Source organism: Schistocerca americana, chromosome 3 (genome assembly GCF_021461395.2).
Source record: "Schistocerca americana isolate TAMUIC-IGC-003095 chromosome 3, iqSchAmer2.1, whole genome shotgun sequence".
Lineage (NCBI taxonomy): Eukaryota > Metazoa > Arthropoda > Insecta > Orthoptera > Acrididae > Schistocerca > Schistocerca americana.
The window spans coordinates 814270697-814290006 of NC_060121.1; the positions used below are offsets into that span (position 1 = coordinate 814270697).

Consider the following 19310-nt stretch of genomic DNA (forward strand, 5'->3'; position numbering starts at 1 on the left):
CGTGCTTATACAATTGTTTGACCCATCAGGCTAATAGTAAGACGATAATAACCAGTTCGAGGTTTTTATTTTGTAAATTGCTTTTCGATCTAATTTATTTTAATTATCAAAATTATTGTGGAGTTACACTCTTTGTGTAAACCAAGTTGACCACGTGAAGCATGTGGTGTAATCATCAAAGTAGCCCTCAGCTATTCTTTTCGGGAAGATTTCACAGAGAGTTAGTATGAATTTAGTATACCAGTGTGTGGTAATTACATGACGGAGAGGACTGCGCTACGAACGTAACTTCTTTGGGTAAAAATTGAATCGGTTGGTTGTGGTTAATTTCCTCTTGCATATGTTTCAACTTTCTTTGTGTGTTATTTTATGAATGCAGTGTTGTATGCAGTCTCCCAATCTTGGCTCCATATTTGATGTGTTCCGTAAGATTACAATCTCACATTTTCACAATCCTAAATAAGGCACCAGCTTAGTTATGAATCGAGTTTAATATGCTGAAATTTCAATGATCAATGTTAAAATAAATTTCCAAATATAAACTGATTTATTTCTTTTTATTTAAATTCTCTTTTTTATATATATATATATATATATATATATATATATCACCAGTTGTCGTATGACTATTAAAAGATTATAATTAATGTTAGTCTGGTTGGGAATTTGGTAAGCTAGACTGGATACCTGGTGAAACAGTTGCTCAGTAATGCAAGGTTAACTTCCCCAGACTGCTCACAGCTTTTAAACCGCTTTTATTGTCTATCAGCACCGCTTTTATAACAAATTAAAGCAACAACATTACACCGTGATACATTTTCTAGTGGCTCTTGCAATTGGTACAGGAACCTGCTTCACGATCATGTCCACTTGCCTCGACTGAATCTTCCATTTACTGAATTTCCATAACATAATATTTTTCTACATACTGTCACTATCCGATGAAAATTGAAGATCCCAGTAAGTATTCTCGAGTCAATAAAGTACAATGTGCGTTGCAACCAAGAGGTAAATTATTTGCCTATAGCACTCTGCAGGTGACGTGTACCTTCAGCATGACAATAGATCCATCCCTCCGCTATCGAAATGTGTACAGAGCGATCTGACGAACACTGCATAGGCATTATAACACTTGTGTGTCATGTTGTCACCCAAGTCATCTAACCTCCATCTTATTAAGCGAAATGTTCGTGCCGCGTACCGAGCTTCGACCAGTCCCCTTTAACTGCAGGCGGCAGTTGAAAGGTGTAACTGTAGCATATCTACAGAAACCAGGTTCTTCCATAGCCAGACAGAGAACCGTTGGGTATTGTAGTGCTCACGATGCGATGTTTTTGATTCGAGCGCGCATGCTTTTTCCAGCTGTCAGTACGTCACTGGAGTGTGATAGAGTTAGGTGTAACTGTGAATTTGTTATGTAACTTCTCTGATTATCTGGTTGCAGAAGTACAAACATAGAGAGGAAATTTTAGTTCAAGATTAGAGCTTTTGCTGTGGAGGCAACTTTTGACGAGTGCCTCTACCGGCAGGAGAGGAGGGGCACTCAAAAGAGAGAAGCTGGTAATGTATAGTGTACCGTCCACGAAATGCAGTCCCCGTCTGCACAAACTCTTAACTTCTCAAATACCATAATCACAGCAGATAAGAGTTATTTCCCAGTAACTGGCACGTCTGTGGGTCGCATTCGGACGCCTCGTAGCCAGTGGTGGGGTACTTACGTTGCCGCTGGTGATCCAGCCGACGGCGTACGGCGCCAGGATACCGGCGGCGTTGGCGAACGTGTTGGAGATGCCGAGCATGGTGCCCGCGAAGTTGGGCGCGATGCCCAGCAGGTTGATGGAGTTGCTGGTGTACTGGGCTCCCAGGCACAGACCGTTGATGGCCAGCAGCACGAGGATGGCCACGTGATCGCAGCCCACCACTGTGATGATGATCAGCGTAATCGCCGGACCCACGTTCGCTGCAGACACGGTTAAGCGCTTTCTCAACTCCCTGCTCTTGGGTGCACTCTGCACGCGCAGTTGCAGCGTCCGAGCTACCACAGTGCTGGCCCAGATTTCGCTAACAGTGTATGAGAGTGGGTGTCGTGTCTGCTGACATCTTACACTTACTGAGTATTACAATGACTAACCCTTACTTGTACTTTCAGATAAAGGTCAGGACCAACAACTTAGAAACAAAAGAAAATGTCGTAGTAGACATAGTGATTATTCTTGGCAAACCGAGACAATGAGATAAATCGTTAACTTCGTAATAACATCTGTTAAGTGTCTTTATAGCATTTTTACTATGACAATGTACATTTCTAAGTCACAGTTTGGTCATTAGTGCTTCTATTTTACATAAGGACCTCCACTGCGAAGTCAACTGTCCAGAAACGCGTATCTATAGGAATTATAATCTATTCTTAATAGACTGCAAATAGCGAAATTCTGGTTGAATATATGCAGAATTACAGAATAATATATGTAAAATTCTGTCAAAACTTATGTAAGTCATTTATATATATATATATATATATATATATATATATATATATATATATATTTGCATGTGAATGAAGCTACTTCCACGTGTTCATTATACACAGTATTCAAAGATGATGCTACAACTTTTAAACAGTATTACAAACTGCATGGATATTTCAGTATTATAAAGAAAATAAATAACTTATATGTTCCAAACAACATCTTTATCGTCAAACACTATTTTACTTGCATGCTCTTCAGAAAGAACGATACTGATATCTATCCTTGTCAATGGTTGAAATTAAACATAATAATTAATATTACAGGTTGAAAATATAAGTGAATTATTTAACAATCCTGTAGCTCTCGTGCAGAAATAAATACAACTATAATGTGCAAAAATATTTTCTATGATACGCAGTAACTATTAATTAATATGAAAGATTAAAGAGTTCGTTAATAATGAACTCATAGGCGCAACCAGACTGAATAATACGAGAGTGAGTAGTAAGAAAGAACAAACGTGGGAAGGAAAAAACAAATAGATTGAACTGTAAAGGAATTTTAGCAAATTTTTGTTCTGCAAGTCTGTATACGTACCACCTCAGTTTCGCAAATAGTGATTAACAATGTATTATAGCATCCACGGACAAGAGTCTCTAGATTATTAACAACATAATGAATGTTTTTCATAGCAACAGAAGCCCTGATGAAGAAGCTGCCATAGAGAAATACTAAAAAGATGGTAGTAGGCTTTTATTATTTTTTCTAAAATAAAAAATTTTTGGTTGAGCTTAATACGACTATAAATCAGAGTCACTCATGTAAATGTATTCACATTCAGTAACAAAAGCATTATTTTTGTTAATCAGTTATATATTACGAACATGCGCCACAGAACTTACAAATGACTTGGTATCTAGGAAGCATATGGCTACAACTGCATTGTGTTCAGCTTGTCGAGAGAAGCGAATATCGAGTAGACTACATCTTACGTTACCCACATAACGTTTTCTGTTTGATTAACTACATACAGGGTGCTCGGCCCGCAGCTGAACAGTGTTTGTACAACATCCATTTTATTTACTATTTTCTTCATAATTTTTTCAAGGTCACACCATGGTACGTGTACCATAGCCAAGAGAATTTTAAGCAGGCCTCTGTTAGAAACGTGTACAAACAGGTCTTCCTGCAGCTAATTATTTATGGTTGAATGTTTCACGGACACCTTTGGCTATCGTAAATGTACAACAGTGTGCTCTTGACAATAAAATTATATATTTCTAAACTAGTTATGCTCCAAAAGAAGAGTAAAGAAAGTAATTGTTTTAAACAAAGACATTTGTAAATAGACATTCCTTATTTTATCTATGTAGACCGAGCACTCTGCAACGATGGAGCACAAGCAAGGATTAGAGAAGGGTGGGGAAGGAAAACGGCCTTGTACTTCTCAACAAAAACTATCTAGACATTTGCCTTTAGCGTTTTAGAGAAACCATGGAAAACCTATATCTACAGGGTGGTCCATTGATAGTGACCGGGCCAAATATCTCACGAAATAAGCGTCAAACGAAAAAACTACAAAGGACGAAAAGTGTCTAGCTTGAAGGGCGAATTTTTCTTTCTTGAAGAATGGTGACGATATAGCTTTGATAGTATTCGAATAGCACCGTAAATCCGGCCTAAACCGCTCAATGTGAACATGAACTAGACACCACACCTGTATGCTGTGGTCACGGTGAAAGGCGCGACGTTGCCAGGGACAAGCGCCACACGACGAGACTCCATACAGATAACAGAAATTACTTCTTGCTTCGAGTACCTGCCCTACATTTGCTATGTATCTCCATTTCTGATGTAATGAAGTACGCATATTGCGGCAGCAGAACTTTGTTATGAAACTGCCGTCTATACTGCACTATAGAAAGTGTTCGATGTATTTCGGTTTATGATTGTCTGATGTTCCTTAGACTTGGCTCAGTTTCGACAGTAACTGTCGAAATCGATCTTAAGTTGGTTTCGTTGCTTAGTAATCAATATTCTCCCATGTATGTTACTATACACGCTCTGTGTTGCTACTGTCGGTATTTCGGGCGATTGATTTCAGTCACTTTGTCTTACTTTGCTGCAAAAATAATAAATAAGTTTGCAGTCTGTCGATGCATGTTATTTTTGTTTTTAATAACCTAAGATATTTCCTCTGGCCCATACCGACTTCACTGAGTTAGCTTTTATTCCTAAGTTACATTATATGTTTTCTTAAATATCAGCGACCGCTACGGTCGCAGGTTCGAATCCTGCCTCGGGCATGGATGTGTGTGATGACCTTAGGTTAGTTAGGTTTAATTAGTTCTAAGTTCTAGGCGACTGATGACCTCAGAAGTTAAGTCGCATAGTGCTCAGAGCCAATTTTTTTTCTTAAATATCGTTACACAAATAATAGGTAATAACTAAGTTTGCAGTCTGTTAAGGCATGTTATTTTTGTTTTTAATAACCTAAGATATTTCGTCTGGCCTGTACCAACTTCGCTGAGCTTGTTTTTATTCCTAAGTTACATTATATGTTTTCTTACATATCGTTACACAGGTTTTTAGTGAAAGTGACGAAATGTCATATTTTGAAATTTGTCTTCTGCCGGCAGTGTTGCTTGTTTCTTATTGTGGATTATGGTTCATAATAGCAAATTCTGTTGTTGGACGTGCTTTTATGTTTAAATGGGGAGTAGTTAATTTGATCATCTTGCTTTGTTCAGATTCGTCACTATGATATGTTCCAGTGTAACGACAAGCGCCGACACGAAGATCAGAAACGATACAGCAGAGAGGGCTGTGAGACGACGGCAGCCAATAGCACGCTGACTAGCACGTCGCCACATCAAGAGTGACCTCTACACAAAGAGAATAAGAGCGACGCGCCGCATAGCCTAGCCTCGGCCGCACTAGAAGAGCTGCAGTGATGTGAACGATAGCAGTGACTTAGGAACTTGTGTGATTAGCTTGCAGGGAAATTGTATCTATCAAAGGACTCTGGTTCAAATGGTTCAAATGGCTCTGAGCACTATGGGACTTAACTGCTGAGGTCATCAGTCCCCTAGAACTTAGAACTAATTAAACCTAACTAACCTAAGAACATCACACACAACCATGCTCGAGGCGGGATTCGAACCTGCGACCGTAGCGGTCGCGTAGTTCCAGGCTTTAGCGAAAGGACTTTGATTGTTTGCATGTCGCCAGATGCTTGCGACCCATCATGTAGCAACGAAAAGTTAAGAATTGTCAATTCAATTACTGTAATAAACTCCATTACTATTATCTGCTTGTATGTTGTCTGTCTATCCGAAAAAACAGCTTCCTAGGCACCCTATAAGAGACGAGCGGGCAGGGTCCCACATCATCAAGTTCAGTCCCTGTCTGAAATTGACAGTATTTTTTTAGAAAGGAAAACATGTATTATACGAATTATCTGAAGATGTTGAAGCAATTTCGGTATAGCAGTTTCAGTACAGCAGTTGCCTAGCCTTTAGCAAAAACATAAACGATGTTTGCAGGGAGCATGTACGTCCATGGCTCTATCATGTGCACGTCTTTGTTGGTAGATCTGTGAAAACAGCAGATACGAAAGATGCCTTCTCTTAATATTCTTTTGTGACAAGGGAGTGGAATGACTTTGAGAGTATTTTGTTTGTGTTTCTGATGAATGTACCAAAATAAACAATCTAAACAGAAGAAATATGTTCCGTAGAATTTTACGATTCCAGCAGCGTAACGTCAACGTTTTGCCTCGTTGCTTCGGCTGACAACCAGGCAGTCCTCTTCAGATGAATTTTACGACTGCATGTTCAAGAAAATTTCGGGCTTTCTGCCGGTTGTCGTTCGATACACACCACGATATTTCAGCTGGGCACCTGCCAGTCATCCTCGGGTGAGCCATCGAAGAATTTAAAAATTCGCTTACGACCGGAGGTTACTAGCACGCGTCGCTTTATTGACATCAGGCATAAAGTTCACCTGGAGGCGGTTGGTTGGTGGTCTGTTGCAGTATCAAAGCTACATGTCTCTGTAATCTGGCTGAAATCACAAAATCTCCTACAATTCCCAACACTCCGGAAAAACTTCAAGAAACACAAAAACATTGAAAATAATCTTACGCTTTATTGCTTCGATGTTGTCATTTGGAGGAAATCATACTTGCAAGTTAATATGCGGTTGTAATGGGTTTTAATGGAAATGTGCTTACATCAGTTTAAAATAGGATGAAAAATCCTGACAGTAAGAGATAAAGAAGAAAATAGGAAGTTAGGTATGACGAGACACATTAACAAGCAGATCAACAACGACAACAATATTAATACAGTGGAGAAAATCGTTGTGCTATGAAAACTGTGCAATAGACGTACTGCAGTGTGAGCAAAGTTTGCTTTCATTCAGATCACGTAGAGTACAGAGAACATGGAAAGTGGCTAATGACAAATGCAGCGTTCAAGGGATGTATCAGGATGGTACAGAAATTAGCAAGAGGAAGAGCGTCCAAGTGTTATGGACACGGCAGTTCAGGAGCTCTGAACGTTGAGACATTTCTTGACTCATGTTAAGGGGGAACTACAATATGGACCACATAACACAAAAATGAATGGAATGATAACATTTATAATAGCCCAGTTAAAAAACTGTTAATAATACCAGTAAAACACAATGAAGAAGGATCACCTATTGTCCAAAAGTACGCCGAGTTCAATAAGGCAGGGGTAAAGCGGACAAAAAAAGGCCTCTAGTGTATAGCCAGGTAACCTTAAGTTATCTTTTAAGATAGAGCCAGATAATGCGTAAAATCAGTTCAAAGAAGTTCAGAAATCATTTGGAAGGAAAGATGCAAATGAATTGTTTAAGCTGTCGAAGAGCTTATGGAAGAAAAGAGTCGAAGATGAATTAGGGATGATGTGAGAACAAAAGTAAATGGGGTTCCATGATGCAGACAGCTTGAAATGGATCACCGGAAAAAAAGATATATTTATGAAGTCTTTCTCGGGAGGAACAGAACATGTGACAATATTAGAAATGAGGTACACTGACAAGTGTAGATAAACAAATTGCAAAATGAAAGAGTAAAGTCGTTAGAGACAACCAGTTGGTAAGGCCAGAATAGAACTTCATAACAACAGTTTTGATTGATGGAAATATTCTTTTCACTCACTGATTCCATTGAAGATGCGGTAGCCGTTCATCTTGGACACAATCTTGTTGCTGATCAGGTAGTCGAGTATCCAACTGAAAACGACGCTGGCGGAGCCGCCCATTATGTAGGGGATCGCAGACAGGGCGGCGTTCTGCAAAGCAACAAAACATCCAAATACTATCAGCTGATAAACTTGTATTTTAGCCGCCAGAACCATGTACTTAACGTTCGAGAACCGTCTGCATTTAATAAAAAGAGTCGGCCAACCGCGTAACCATTAAATACGGAGAAACATTCCAAGAAAGTTAATAAACTGTATGGCTACGTATAGGAAGCATAGTGGGTTATACCGGGTGATCAAAAAGTCAGTATAAATTTGAAAACTTAATAAACCACGGAATAATGTAGATAGAGAGGTAAAAATTGACACTCATGCTTGGAATGACATGGGGTTTTGTTAGAACCACCCCATATTGCTAGACGCGTGAAAGATCTCTTGCGTGCGTCGTTTGGTGATGATCGTGTGCTCAGCCGCCACTCTCGTCATGCTTGGCCTCCCAGGTCTCCAAACCTGAGTCAGTGCGATTATTGGCTTTGGGGTTACCTCAAGTCGCAAGTGTATCGTGATCGACCGACATCTCTTGGGATGCTGAAAGACAACATCCGACGCCAATGCCTCACCATAACTCCGGACATGCTTTACAGTGCTGTTCACAACATTATTCCTCGACTACAGCTATTGTTGAGGAATGATGGTGGACATATTGAGCATTTCCTGTAAAGAACATCATCTTTGCGTTGTCTTACTTTCTTATGCTAATTATTGCTATTCTGATAAGATGAAGCTGTCTTACTTTGTTACACTAATTATTGCTATTCTGATCAGATGAAACGCCATCTGTCGCACATTTTTTGAACTTTTTTTGGTTCTAATAAAACCCCATGGCATTCCAAGCATGTGTGTCAATTTGTACCTCTCTATCTACATTATTCCGTGATTTATTCAGTTTTCAAATTTATACTGACTTTTTGATCACCCGGTAGATTAGCATTTATCTGTAGCATAGGATGTTCCCTCAAACACAATCAGTAACATGAAACCATACTTCCTATGTAGGCTCGGAGTTTCTGTACTACATCAAGTGCTACATCATTTCTGTAAGTTTATTCTTGGGAATAATACTTTCGTATAGTAAGTCATGGATAGAGTTTCAACTTACAGTGTCATTAGTATGCAAAAAGAAAGTCTTCCGCACTGCATTAGATGCTAAACATTGAAAATAGGTAATGAAGAGGAAGTTAAATTGTAATATTTTACTACCATCTTTTTATGTAACATATGCTTTGAGGCATAAAGTGCAGTAACTTTTATTGAACGTGGTGATAATAAGCCACACTATCTGCTTTCAGATCGTAGGCAAAGGACCGGGTTACGCTGAATACATTTGTTGTTTCTCCTGAGAGGAAATTAATGAGCCTCACGAAGTATCTTCTAAAATGTATTGTCTGTAGTATAAAATGTATTTCCAAGAAATTTGCGTAGCTTCATTGACGGTTCGTGTTATAAACAAATATGTAAAATATAGACCATATATTTTACTTCATAGCAGGAAGTCAACTGTCTTTTAATATAACGGTTTTATCAAATTCAGCTCAACTAAAATTTCAACAATTCAGCAGTGTCATCGCATTAGTTTTGAGATACAAACGAAGTGTTTGCATCAATGCGGTCCCACAAATTCCATGACGCTAGCGCCATAGATAACGGACTGAAACAACGAGTAATTAAAGGGAATGTTTCCAATTTCTAAGGCAGTGCATGCTCAACAAGGCAGCCGCACATCGTTAGTTGTCAGCTCATCGGTAAACAGATAGCATGGCATTATGCGATCGTAACTTGTAAAGAGAATTTCAGTCTTCGTTAGTTTCTCTGTAACATTTTCTCACTGTTACTATTCACCAGAATTCACAACTCATTTAAATAGTAGTAATTAGCAATCCCTTTCCGGTATCGCTAAGTGTTAAGAATTGAAACGAAACCATCAGTTTCCTTTGTGTTTTTTTCGAATATGCTTGCTAATAGCATCCGTCATTGTGAAGGTTCCAGAGTTTCACAGTAATGTAAAATGAAATGTCGTGTGACGAGGGCCTCCCGTCGGGTAGACCGCTCGTCTGGTGCAAGTCTTTCGATTTGCCGCCACTTCGGCGACTTGCGCGTCGATGAGGATGAAATGATGATGATCAGGACAACACAACACCCAGTCCCTGAGTGGAGAAAATCTCCGACCCAGCCGGGAATCGAAGCCGGGCCCTTAGGATTGACAGTCTGTCGCGCTGACCACTCAGCTACCGGGGGCGGACTCCCAGCAATGTGAAATCCAACAATGTTCTAAGCTTTGGAAAAATGAAATATGGAGAATATGGTACGCAATCGAATTTGTCCTGGAGACCTACTCGTGTTATTTTATTAGATAATTTCTTGACAGTTCATTCTAATTGTGTCGACATTTCGTACGAAATTGCGTAAACTTTAGAAAAAACAGGAAGTAATTCTGACACTTCTGTGAATTATGGCTCGAATGATGATTGTTGTGCTAATTGAAGTCCAGAACAATAATACAGCACCTTTCAAGCTCAAAGAAGAACTATATATTAACAGATTTTAGTGACAAAGAAAAGGCTGAAAATTTTTTGGTTAAACGAAGGAGAGACAAAGCACATAAAGTGAAGTAGTGTGCAAAGCCAGTTTCGTTTCGTAAAATCTGAACGTGAGTTGTACAAATGAAGGAAACCTTATAAAGTATAAAATATTGCGACAAAATGAAATTCGCAGAAGTGTGAAAGAAAGACTATTCGAAAGTATTAGAATGCTCATAATACTCAGTGTACCTACCGAGGGAGGGCTCTGAGACTGTGCCCTCTGGTTACACAGATCAAAGAAATTATATAGAAAAGGAAGTCGCAAAATTACCGTTTTTTTAAGTAAATATGTAGAGATGTCATAAACATGTAATTATATACACAAATTCGTAGCGATCGTGAAGATGAAGTTTCTTGTTACCTCTTAAAATGCTGTGAATGAAAGCAATTAGTAAGGTTTCATGCAAGATCTCAGTGCAAACCGCACTTTATCATTTCGAGCGAAAAAAAAAAGACTCATCTGTGCAGCTGTTTCGGTGGATTAATGTTTCTGTCTTCACGATCCTCAAGGCACATTATGACTAAAAATTTTAAACGAAGAACTGTTTAGTTGCAAAAACCTTGTAATCGACGTAGCAAAATCGAGAAAAATGGAGAATAATTTTCAATATTACAGCGGAAACGTTTTCATATAGCTGCAGAAATTGATTCATTGCTTTTGTTGGACTCTTGGCCTGCGCATAGCAACATCTCTCTCTTTAGGAGGACGACGAAAAGACTGCTAATATTATTTGGATTCCACCCGGAACTAACAGTGTGATCCAGCCTCTCGATGAAGAAATATTTCCACAGTGTTTTTTAAAAACCTATCGGGCAAATAAAAATTCTGATAGTATTGTTAAACGACAGTCATTTGTGCATTGTCAGTTTGCATCACCACATTTTACGAATTTAATCAAGTATGCCTGGTACGCAGCACTACATTCAGTTCTCGTCCATATCGTACTCCATCTCAATGTTGAATAAATATAACTAACAATTATTGTAAAATGCCTGCAAGCATTAATGTTCCTTTTATCAGATGCGCTGGTGTAAGGAAAGTATTTGTTTTCGTCATTGAATAGACACATCGTAGGCTTATTTTTGTGACGACTGCAGGAAACAAACAAGGAACCGTTTCATTGTTAGTAAAATATACATTATTCAAAAGTTTTCATAATAACTATTCTACAGTAATTGTAATAAAATATTTCCTGTCAACAAATTTAAGTCCCGATAGATGAAAGTCGCCTTTAATGTAACATCACACACCGTCTTGATTTTCTAGTCAGTTATGTAACAATGACATCTGCAGCAGCTTAGTTGTCTATATGAACTGCAAGTTATTCAAAATAAATTAATGATTTGAAACATTTTAGGTGTGGTTGAAGTGCTTAAACTTCGCGTGTCTGAACTTCGGACTTCCCGCTACGGGGCGCTACGTCTGCTTACTCGCTGACGCGCGCCGGACAGGTAGGGCTGTACGAACCGCTGCTATAAGCGGTTCTCCTTGCGGCAGAAATCAGTAACTTCGATATTTTTTAAAAAAATACCTGCAGTACGGCTTAGCAGCTTAAGTTCTGGCAGTGTATTTCTTTTTTGTTTTAAAATGTTTGTGAAATCTTATGGGACGTAACTGCTAAGGTCATCAGTCCCTAAGCTTACACACTACTTAACCTAAATTAAAAGGACAAACACACACACCCATGCCCGAGTGAGGACTCGAACCTCCGCCGGGACCAGCCGCGCTGTATTTCTTGAGTGTATTCTTCCTGTGAGAAAAATTTCAGAGTAGGTTTCGACATGTCGGATTGGACCATTCCTCGTCAGAGCCACTGTCGCCTGTCCGTACTTAGCGAGCTTCACAAAGGCTCTCTCGTCCCAGCGACTAGGAATACAGCCGACAGCGAGATATCACCACAGATTGTGCTATTTAATTGACCTCGAACTCTGATAACTGTCTTCCTGATTGTGTCACCTGAGCATTTTTCAGAGACCGACTCAAATCTTCTACCGCTGATTCTCTACTGCAAGAGCGGTAACCGCGATATGTGCGACGTACAGTTTCAGCTGCCACGAATGGTCAATGAGGTAGCACTGTTATTTGTATATTAGAAGCTCAACAACTTGCGAGTAAAGGCACAATTTCCCTTCTTTAACCTACATTCAGAAGGGTAAGATTAGTGGCTGAATCATTGCAGAAATTCGTCTGCATGCTCTGATTGTTCTGAAAATCGTAACATTCCGGCTTTTGTTTCCATTTTGACTAGTCTATGACTTGTTGTGGTTCCCTTAACCAGTCCACTCGTCAGTTGCTTGTGGTCTTGTCACCAAATCTGGCTATCTTACATGGGTACTATCATCTATTTTGGCCCCACGTGCCTGGATATGACGACTCTGTGACTGCCACACTTTCTGATAAAGACAATCTGTGCGTTTCATTGGAAACCCACCCGTCTGGGGTGGGGAGGTGAGGGAGGCAGGGGGGGGGGGGGGGGATTGGTCTGTCGGTGAGATGATCAAATGCCGCTGCGAGGGGGTCCCTTGGTTGATATCGTATGCAAGTAGCAACTGGATGTGTGAGTTCGCTGCATTACGTCACACTAGGACGACTCACTGGAGGACCGGTCGTGGAAGCAACTTAAACAGAGTGACGCCGAGATGTTCTGTTGGCTTCTACATATGGGAGCAAAGTGGAGATCCGGCACTTTCTGCAGCAATTATTGCATGTACTGATGCGAGTGACCTACGTGGTGTCGAGATAACGCGTAGTCCTGCTCCTTCACATTGTGTTTCCATGAGAGTGCACAGACTGTAGATGGCCAATACGTATAGAAGAGTGATAGTAACAGCGGCCTTCTTTCTACGTTGAAACCAGACGCTACTTCAGTGTCCATGTGGTTATGTGATCAACTGCCTTATTGGTGACAGTCAATCTGCAGGATGTTAATGCTCCAACAGAAGACAGCCGTGTCGTCTGCATATAGTGCGAGCTACATTCAGTCTACAATTGCCAATGTGGCTGTGGAAAGAGTGTAGAGGATTGGCCCCAGCATTGAACCTTGCGGCACACCACAACTGATATTGTAGTCTGCAGAGACCTCATGTGGAACGCTTTTCTTGGAGGCATGTATCAAGCAGACTGACGTGAGACGCAGGGGTCCCACGATTAATAAAGATTGAAGAGGAGGCTGCCATTTCACACGATATTGAAAGAAAGGGCTACATCCAGGAAGTCGAATCCTGAGAATTCAAGGTGCTCCATTGCATCCATTGCCTTCTACATATCCGTAGAAGTTGTTTGGTTGTGGAGTTGCTGCGCTGAAACTCTACTCCATGGAATAACGTACTGAGGGAGGTGGCGCAGTGATTAGCATAGTGGACTCGCATTCGGGAAGACGATGGTTCAAACCCGCGTGCGGCCATCCTGATATAGGTTTTCCATGATTTTCCGAAATCGCTTCAAGCAAATACCGGGACGGTTCCTTTGAAAGGGCACGGCTGACTTCCTTCCCCATGGTTCCCTAATTCGATGGGACCGATGACCTTGCTGTTTGGTCCCCTCCTCCAAATCAACCAAGCAACCTCGAATAATGTATTGCACTTGCATGTGCCCCAACAGTCTCTACATGAAAAGCCTCTCAAATACTTTTGAGATCACCAGCAGTAATTGTTCGACAATTCCTTGGAAGGCGCAAATAGTTGTTCACCTTTGGTGGGGCCACTATAGCGGCAGGTTTCCCTGCCACTGGATAGTAACCTGTACAGAGTGCTCCACTGAAAAGAGCTATAGTGTAGGTGGTTTCGTTGGGAGACAGCTACTTTAGATGTTGCTATTCACTTCCTGGAGCTTATCTATCATTAAGGGAGCGAAGGCGATGATCCACGTCATCAAGAATGACTGTGTCCATCAGGTCGCCTACAGCCTGTACAGGCAAAGCTGAAGCGGCTCCTCGACCACTTGTAAGTGAGCTTATTTCGCGGAAAGCGTAAATTTTTGGCGAAGACGTCGGCCAGAGTGTTGGCCTAGCCATTTGGCTCCTCTTAAAATATCCACCTTGAAGCGATGGTATCTTAAGGCGTCGACGGAGAACAGCCTTCATCGTCTGCCAAGATGCATTTTCTTCTAGTCGGAGCATGGAAGTCTCGACATCCCGCTCCTTAGCTAAAAAAATGTCGTGTGACTAGGGCCTCCCGTCACGTAGACCACTCGCCTGGTGCAAGTCTTTCGATTTGACGCGACTTCGGCAACTTGCGCATCGATGGGGATGAAATGATGATGATTAGAACAACACAGCACCCTGTTCCTGAGCGGAGAAAATCACCGACCCAGCCGGGAATAGATCCCGGGCCCCTTAGGATTGACATTCTGCCGCGCTGACCAGCGCGGACGTTCCTTAGCTAACTGACAAAGATTTAAATTTCTACCAGTAAAAATTTAGCATAGTCTTACACTAACTGAGGAAACGTGCTTTGTAAACTAAAAGAGATTTAAGACTAATGTGTAGACACAGAGCATGGGTGCTTGTGTGTGTATGTGTGTGTGTGTGTGTGTGTGTGTGTGTTGTGTGTGTGTATTTCAGAGAGTGGGCTGACTTACACTGGAGATGTTGAAATGCAGGATGTTGGCCAGATAGGTAGGCCCGCATGTGAGCAGCGCGAAGAATGTCCACCCGATGCCGAAGTGCATAGAGGCGCACCCCCATAGACCGGGCGTAGACAGCAGCTTCTTCCAGGGGATGGGCAGCTTCCTCTGTAAACATGGCACCATACTTAGTGACTCCGCTATGATAGTTGACTTACTCTCTCACACTTTACTGCTGCACAAATGTGGTAAGAAAGCCAAAACAGCCACGAAGTTTATTTGGTTTGGTTTCAACGAAAAGTCTGAAATTACAAGCAAAACACAAATACTGAGGTAACGCAGCAAGAAGAATTTCAGCAGTCTCCTGGAATGCCTTCCATATTTCACATGCGCGTAACCCAAGCAGCCAACAGTTGTTTTTGGCATGATAAATGTTGTAAATCATGTACAGATTACATCTCATCGGCTTTATTATAACTGTTGAATTTTAACACCTCTTCGGTATATAATGATATATCTTAAAGATGCATTCTAAATCTACACAGGGACTGCGCTACTGCGCATCAACGTAATCGATCAGCTGCCAAAGTGCCAATGTCAAGCTAATAATTATTTCAAAAGGCTTCACTTGAATGTTAATTATTCTTTTATTCATTTTTGCAGCTTTAGTGACTACTCTTTCTGTGAAACGAAAGTTCTATGCCAAATTCATCATAGACTGCCGTTAGTACTTTGGAGATTGAATGGTCAAACTCACTAGCTTTGAAGACTTTCTACATCCGAAAGAGTTCTCTTCGTGGGACCACTGGAATGTGATTCAACTAAAATACACACATAAAAAGTAAAAAAGTTATATGTAAATTGCGATGGATCCATTTGATCAGCTGAGTTAGGCGGACTTCGTCGAGAGGTCTAAAGGGAAACTCCAAATGGTTCAAATGGTTCAATTGGCTCTAAGCACTATGGGACTTAACATCTGAGGTCATCAGTCCCATAGACTTAGAACTACTTAGACCTAACTAACCTATGAACATCACACACATCCATGCCCGAGGCAGGATTCGAACCTGCGACCATAGCAGCAGCGCGGTTCCAGACTGATGCACCTAGAACCGAATGGCCACAGCGGCCGGCGGAAATTCCGAGAAAGACATCGTTCATCATGTGGAGATTTCTTTCAAAATGGTAATAATCTGTTCCTCACAAAATGGTAATAATCTGTTCCTATGAAAAAATTACTCTCTACTAAATGCGTTTACCTCACATAACCGTGAGACAAGTGGGAAGGAGGACTACTCGCAGCCGGCCGTTGTGGCCGAGCAGCTCTAGGCGCTTCAGTCTGGAACCGCGCAGCCGCTACGGTCGCAGGTTCGAAACCTGCCTCGGGCATGGATGTGTGTTATGTCCTTAGGTTAGATTGATTTAATTAGTTCTAAGTTCTTGGGGACTGATGACCTCAGAAGTTGAGTCCCATAGTGTTCAGAGCCATTTGAACCATTTAGACTATTCGCAGCAGGTGTATGGTATGTGTCTGAGGAGAAGGGGGGGTGGGGGGGAAGGAGAGCGTGTGAGACAGGACGTGAATTCATAATTATCAGCAGCACTCCACTGTTGGACGAATATCTTCTCTAGACGTTCCCAACCATTAGGGGCTTCGCGTTCCTCCGGCATGTCTTCTAATACCATCTACCCACCTTCCATTCGGTCCTCGTGAAATGCGAAATGCGAAAAAAAAGACGTAAGCCCGACACTTCGCCTGAAGACGGCGAGCAGGATACAAGTCGAATTGTTGCGACAGTGCGACCACACGACTGCACCACTCGGCTAAAAATCCGAGAAGACTTCATCAGTGTAATTCGTCGAGAAAGTCTTCATTCCCATTATATTCAATGTCAGCAGAAAAACGATGATGATTATGGCATGATCCATTAATACGCATACCTCCTTCATTTTCCCAGCTTAGGGAACTTCAAAGTGCATCTGAAAATTTCAGTATACGGCCTCAGGAAATGAAGGAAACGGGAGTTTCAAACAAAATAGCTTCACTGGCATTCAAAGTAATCACCATGGGTACAACATACTTCTGACATCTGTTGTAAAGCTGTTGGAAACTGGCAGTAAATGCTTCTTGTGCAGTCGCTCGAAGCGCTGTGGTCATGCATTGTTGGATATCCGCAATGACTGTGTGCTCAACTTCCTCGCACAAACGCGAGGTGACTGTTCGTCAACACGCTCCTTATTCTACAGATTTGGTGTCGGCAGACTTGCTTTTGTTTCCACGCTTTACATTAGTCCTGAAATTACTACATTTCGCAGCTTTGCGCGTGAGCACGGTGTTTCAAGTGATTCCACAAGAAAATATTTGCTGACAGTTCCCAACAGCCAACAGGGTACAGAAGAGGACCCAGAGGAGGCGAAGAAGGTGGCATACCTGTCATATGCTGGACCTATTTCTGCAAGGATCAGCAGAATTCTTTCAAAATAAGATATAAAGAGTATCTTCTGTCCACTCTCCAAAATTGGGACAATGCTAGGGAGTGTGAAGGACGACCTGGGAATACGTAAACCAGGCCTTCACAGCATCCCGTGCCAGTGTGGAAAGTCATACATTGGCTAAACAACCAGGAGAGTGGACGTCAGGTGCGAAGAACACCAGAGGCACACCAGATTCGGACAGGCAACCAAATCAGCCATAGCGGAGCACTGTCTGGAGCTCAGTCACTCAATGGACTACAACAACACCAAACTTGTACCAAAGACGCCAAGATTTTGGGACAGTGTCATACAGGAAGCCATCGAGGTCAAGGTCACAGACAACCTAATAAACTGAGTCAAAAGTTACCAGCCCAGCTCGGCGTGGAGTCTGGCTCTCGAAACTAACAGGGCCCAACGAGAGGAACCAAGAAACTCATCAAGAAGTAGTGATACCACAGGAGCAGCGCCAGGCGGGCGCAGACCGCGAACAAAACTCCCAGGCCTCTGACACCCACCATGACCGATGGACGAACAGGGCGTGGACGACCGTCGGAGCAACAGGGAAGTGCCAAAACCTGAGGAGCAGTGTCGGACGGGCGCGGACAGCGAATGGAGCTCACAACACGGGACAGGCCTCTGAGAGTTGGTATGACCACAGATGACGACCGAATCGGGCGCGGACGTCCGACGGAGCACCAGAGAAGAGACAAAACCAAACAAGCAGCACCAGGCGAGCGCGGACCACATACGGAGTGCCCTACCCGAAACGGGACTCAGACAGCTGCTACAACAGCAGATGCTGGACAAAGCGGGAGCGGACGACCGACGGAACACCAGAGAAGAGACAACACCTAACAAGCAGCGCCAGGCGATCGCGGACCGCGTACGGAGCGCCCTATATGAGACGGGCCTCAGAGAGCTGCCACGACGGCAGATGGTGGACGACGCGGGCGCGGACGTCCGACGAAGCACCAGAGAAGAGACAACACCGAACAAGCAGCACCAGGCGAGCGAGGACCGCGTACGGAGCGCCCTATATGAGACGGGCCTCAGAGAGCTGCCACCACGGCAGATGGTGAACGACGCGGGCGCGGGCGTCGAACGAAGCACCAGAGAAGAGACAACACCTAACCAGGAGCGTCAGGCGAGTGAGGACCGCGTACAGAGTGCCCTACGTGAGAAGGGCCTCAGACAGCTGCTAAAACAGCAGATGGTGGACGACGCAGGCGCGGACGTCCGACGGAACACCAGAGAAGAGACAACACCTACCAAGCAGCGCCAGGCGAGCGCGGACCGCGTACGGAGCGCCCTATATGAGACGGGCCTCAGAGAGCTGCCACAACGGCAGATGGTGGACGACGCGGGCGCGGACGTCCGACGAAGCACCAGAGAAGAGACAACACCTAACCAGAAGTGCGAGGCGAGTGCGGACCGCGTACAGAGCGCCCTACGCGAGACGCGCCTCATACAGCTGCCACAACGGCAGACGGTGGACGAGGTGGGCGCAGACGTCTGACGGAACCCCAGAGAAGAGACAACACCTAACAAGCAGCGCCAGGCGAGCGGGGACCGCGTACGGAGCGCCCTATACGAGACAGGCCTCAGACAACTGCCACAACGGCAGATGGTGGACGACGCCGGCGCGGACGTCCGACAGAACCCCAGAGAAGAGACAACACCTAATAAGCAGCGCCAGGCGAGCGCGGACCGCGTACAGAGCGCCCTATGCGAGACGGGCCTCAGACAGCTGCCACAATGGCAGATGGTGGACGACGCGGGCACGGACGTCCGACGAAGCACCAGAGAAGAGAAAACACCTAATAAGCAGCGCAAGGCGAGCGCGGACCGCGTACAAAGCGCCCTATACGAGACGGGCCTCAGACAGCTGCCACAGCGGCAGATAGTGCATGACGCGGGCGCGCACGTCCGA

The 19310-nt window shown here is 43.1% G+C and overlaps 1 protein-coding gene across 1 annotated transcript in view; it reads right to left on the reverse strand.

Moving 5' to 3' along the window:
• The window catches only part of LOC124607067 (sialin-like), a 126626-nt gene that overhangs the window by 17922 nt on the left and 89394 nt on the right, over positions 1–19310 (reverse strand). The window contains exons 7-9 of the mRNA XM_047139242.1: positions 14921–15073; positions 7660–7792; positions 1719–1960 (exon numbers count right to left, since the gene is read on the reverse strand). Of these exons, the coding sequence (XP_046995198.1) occupies positions 1719–1960; positions 7660–7792; positions 14921–15073 (528 nt within the window). The remainder of the gene's footprint in view (positions 1–1718; positions 1961–7659; positions 7793–14920; positions 15074–19310) is intronic.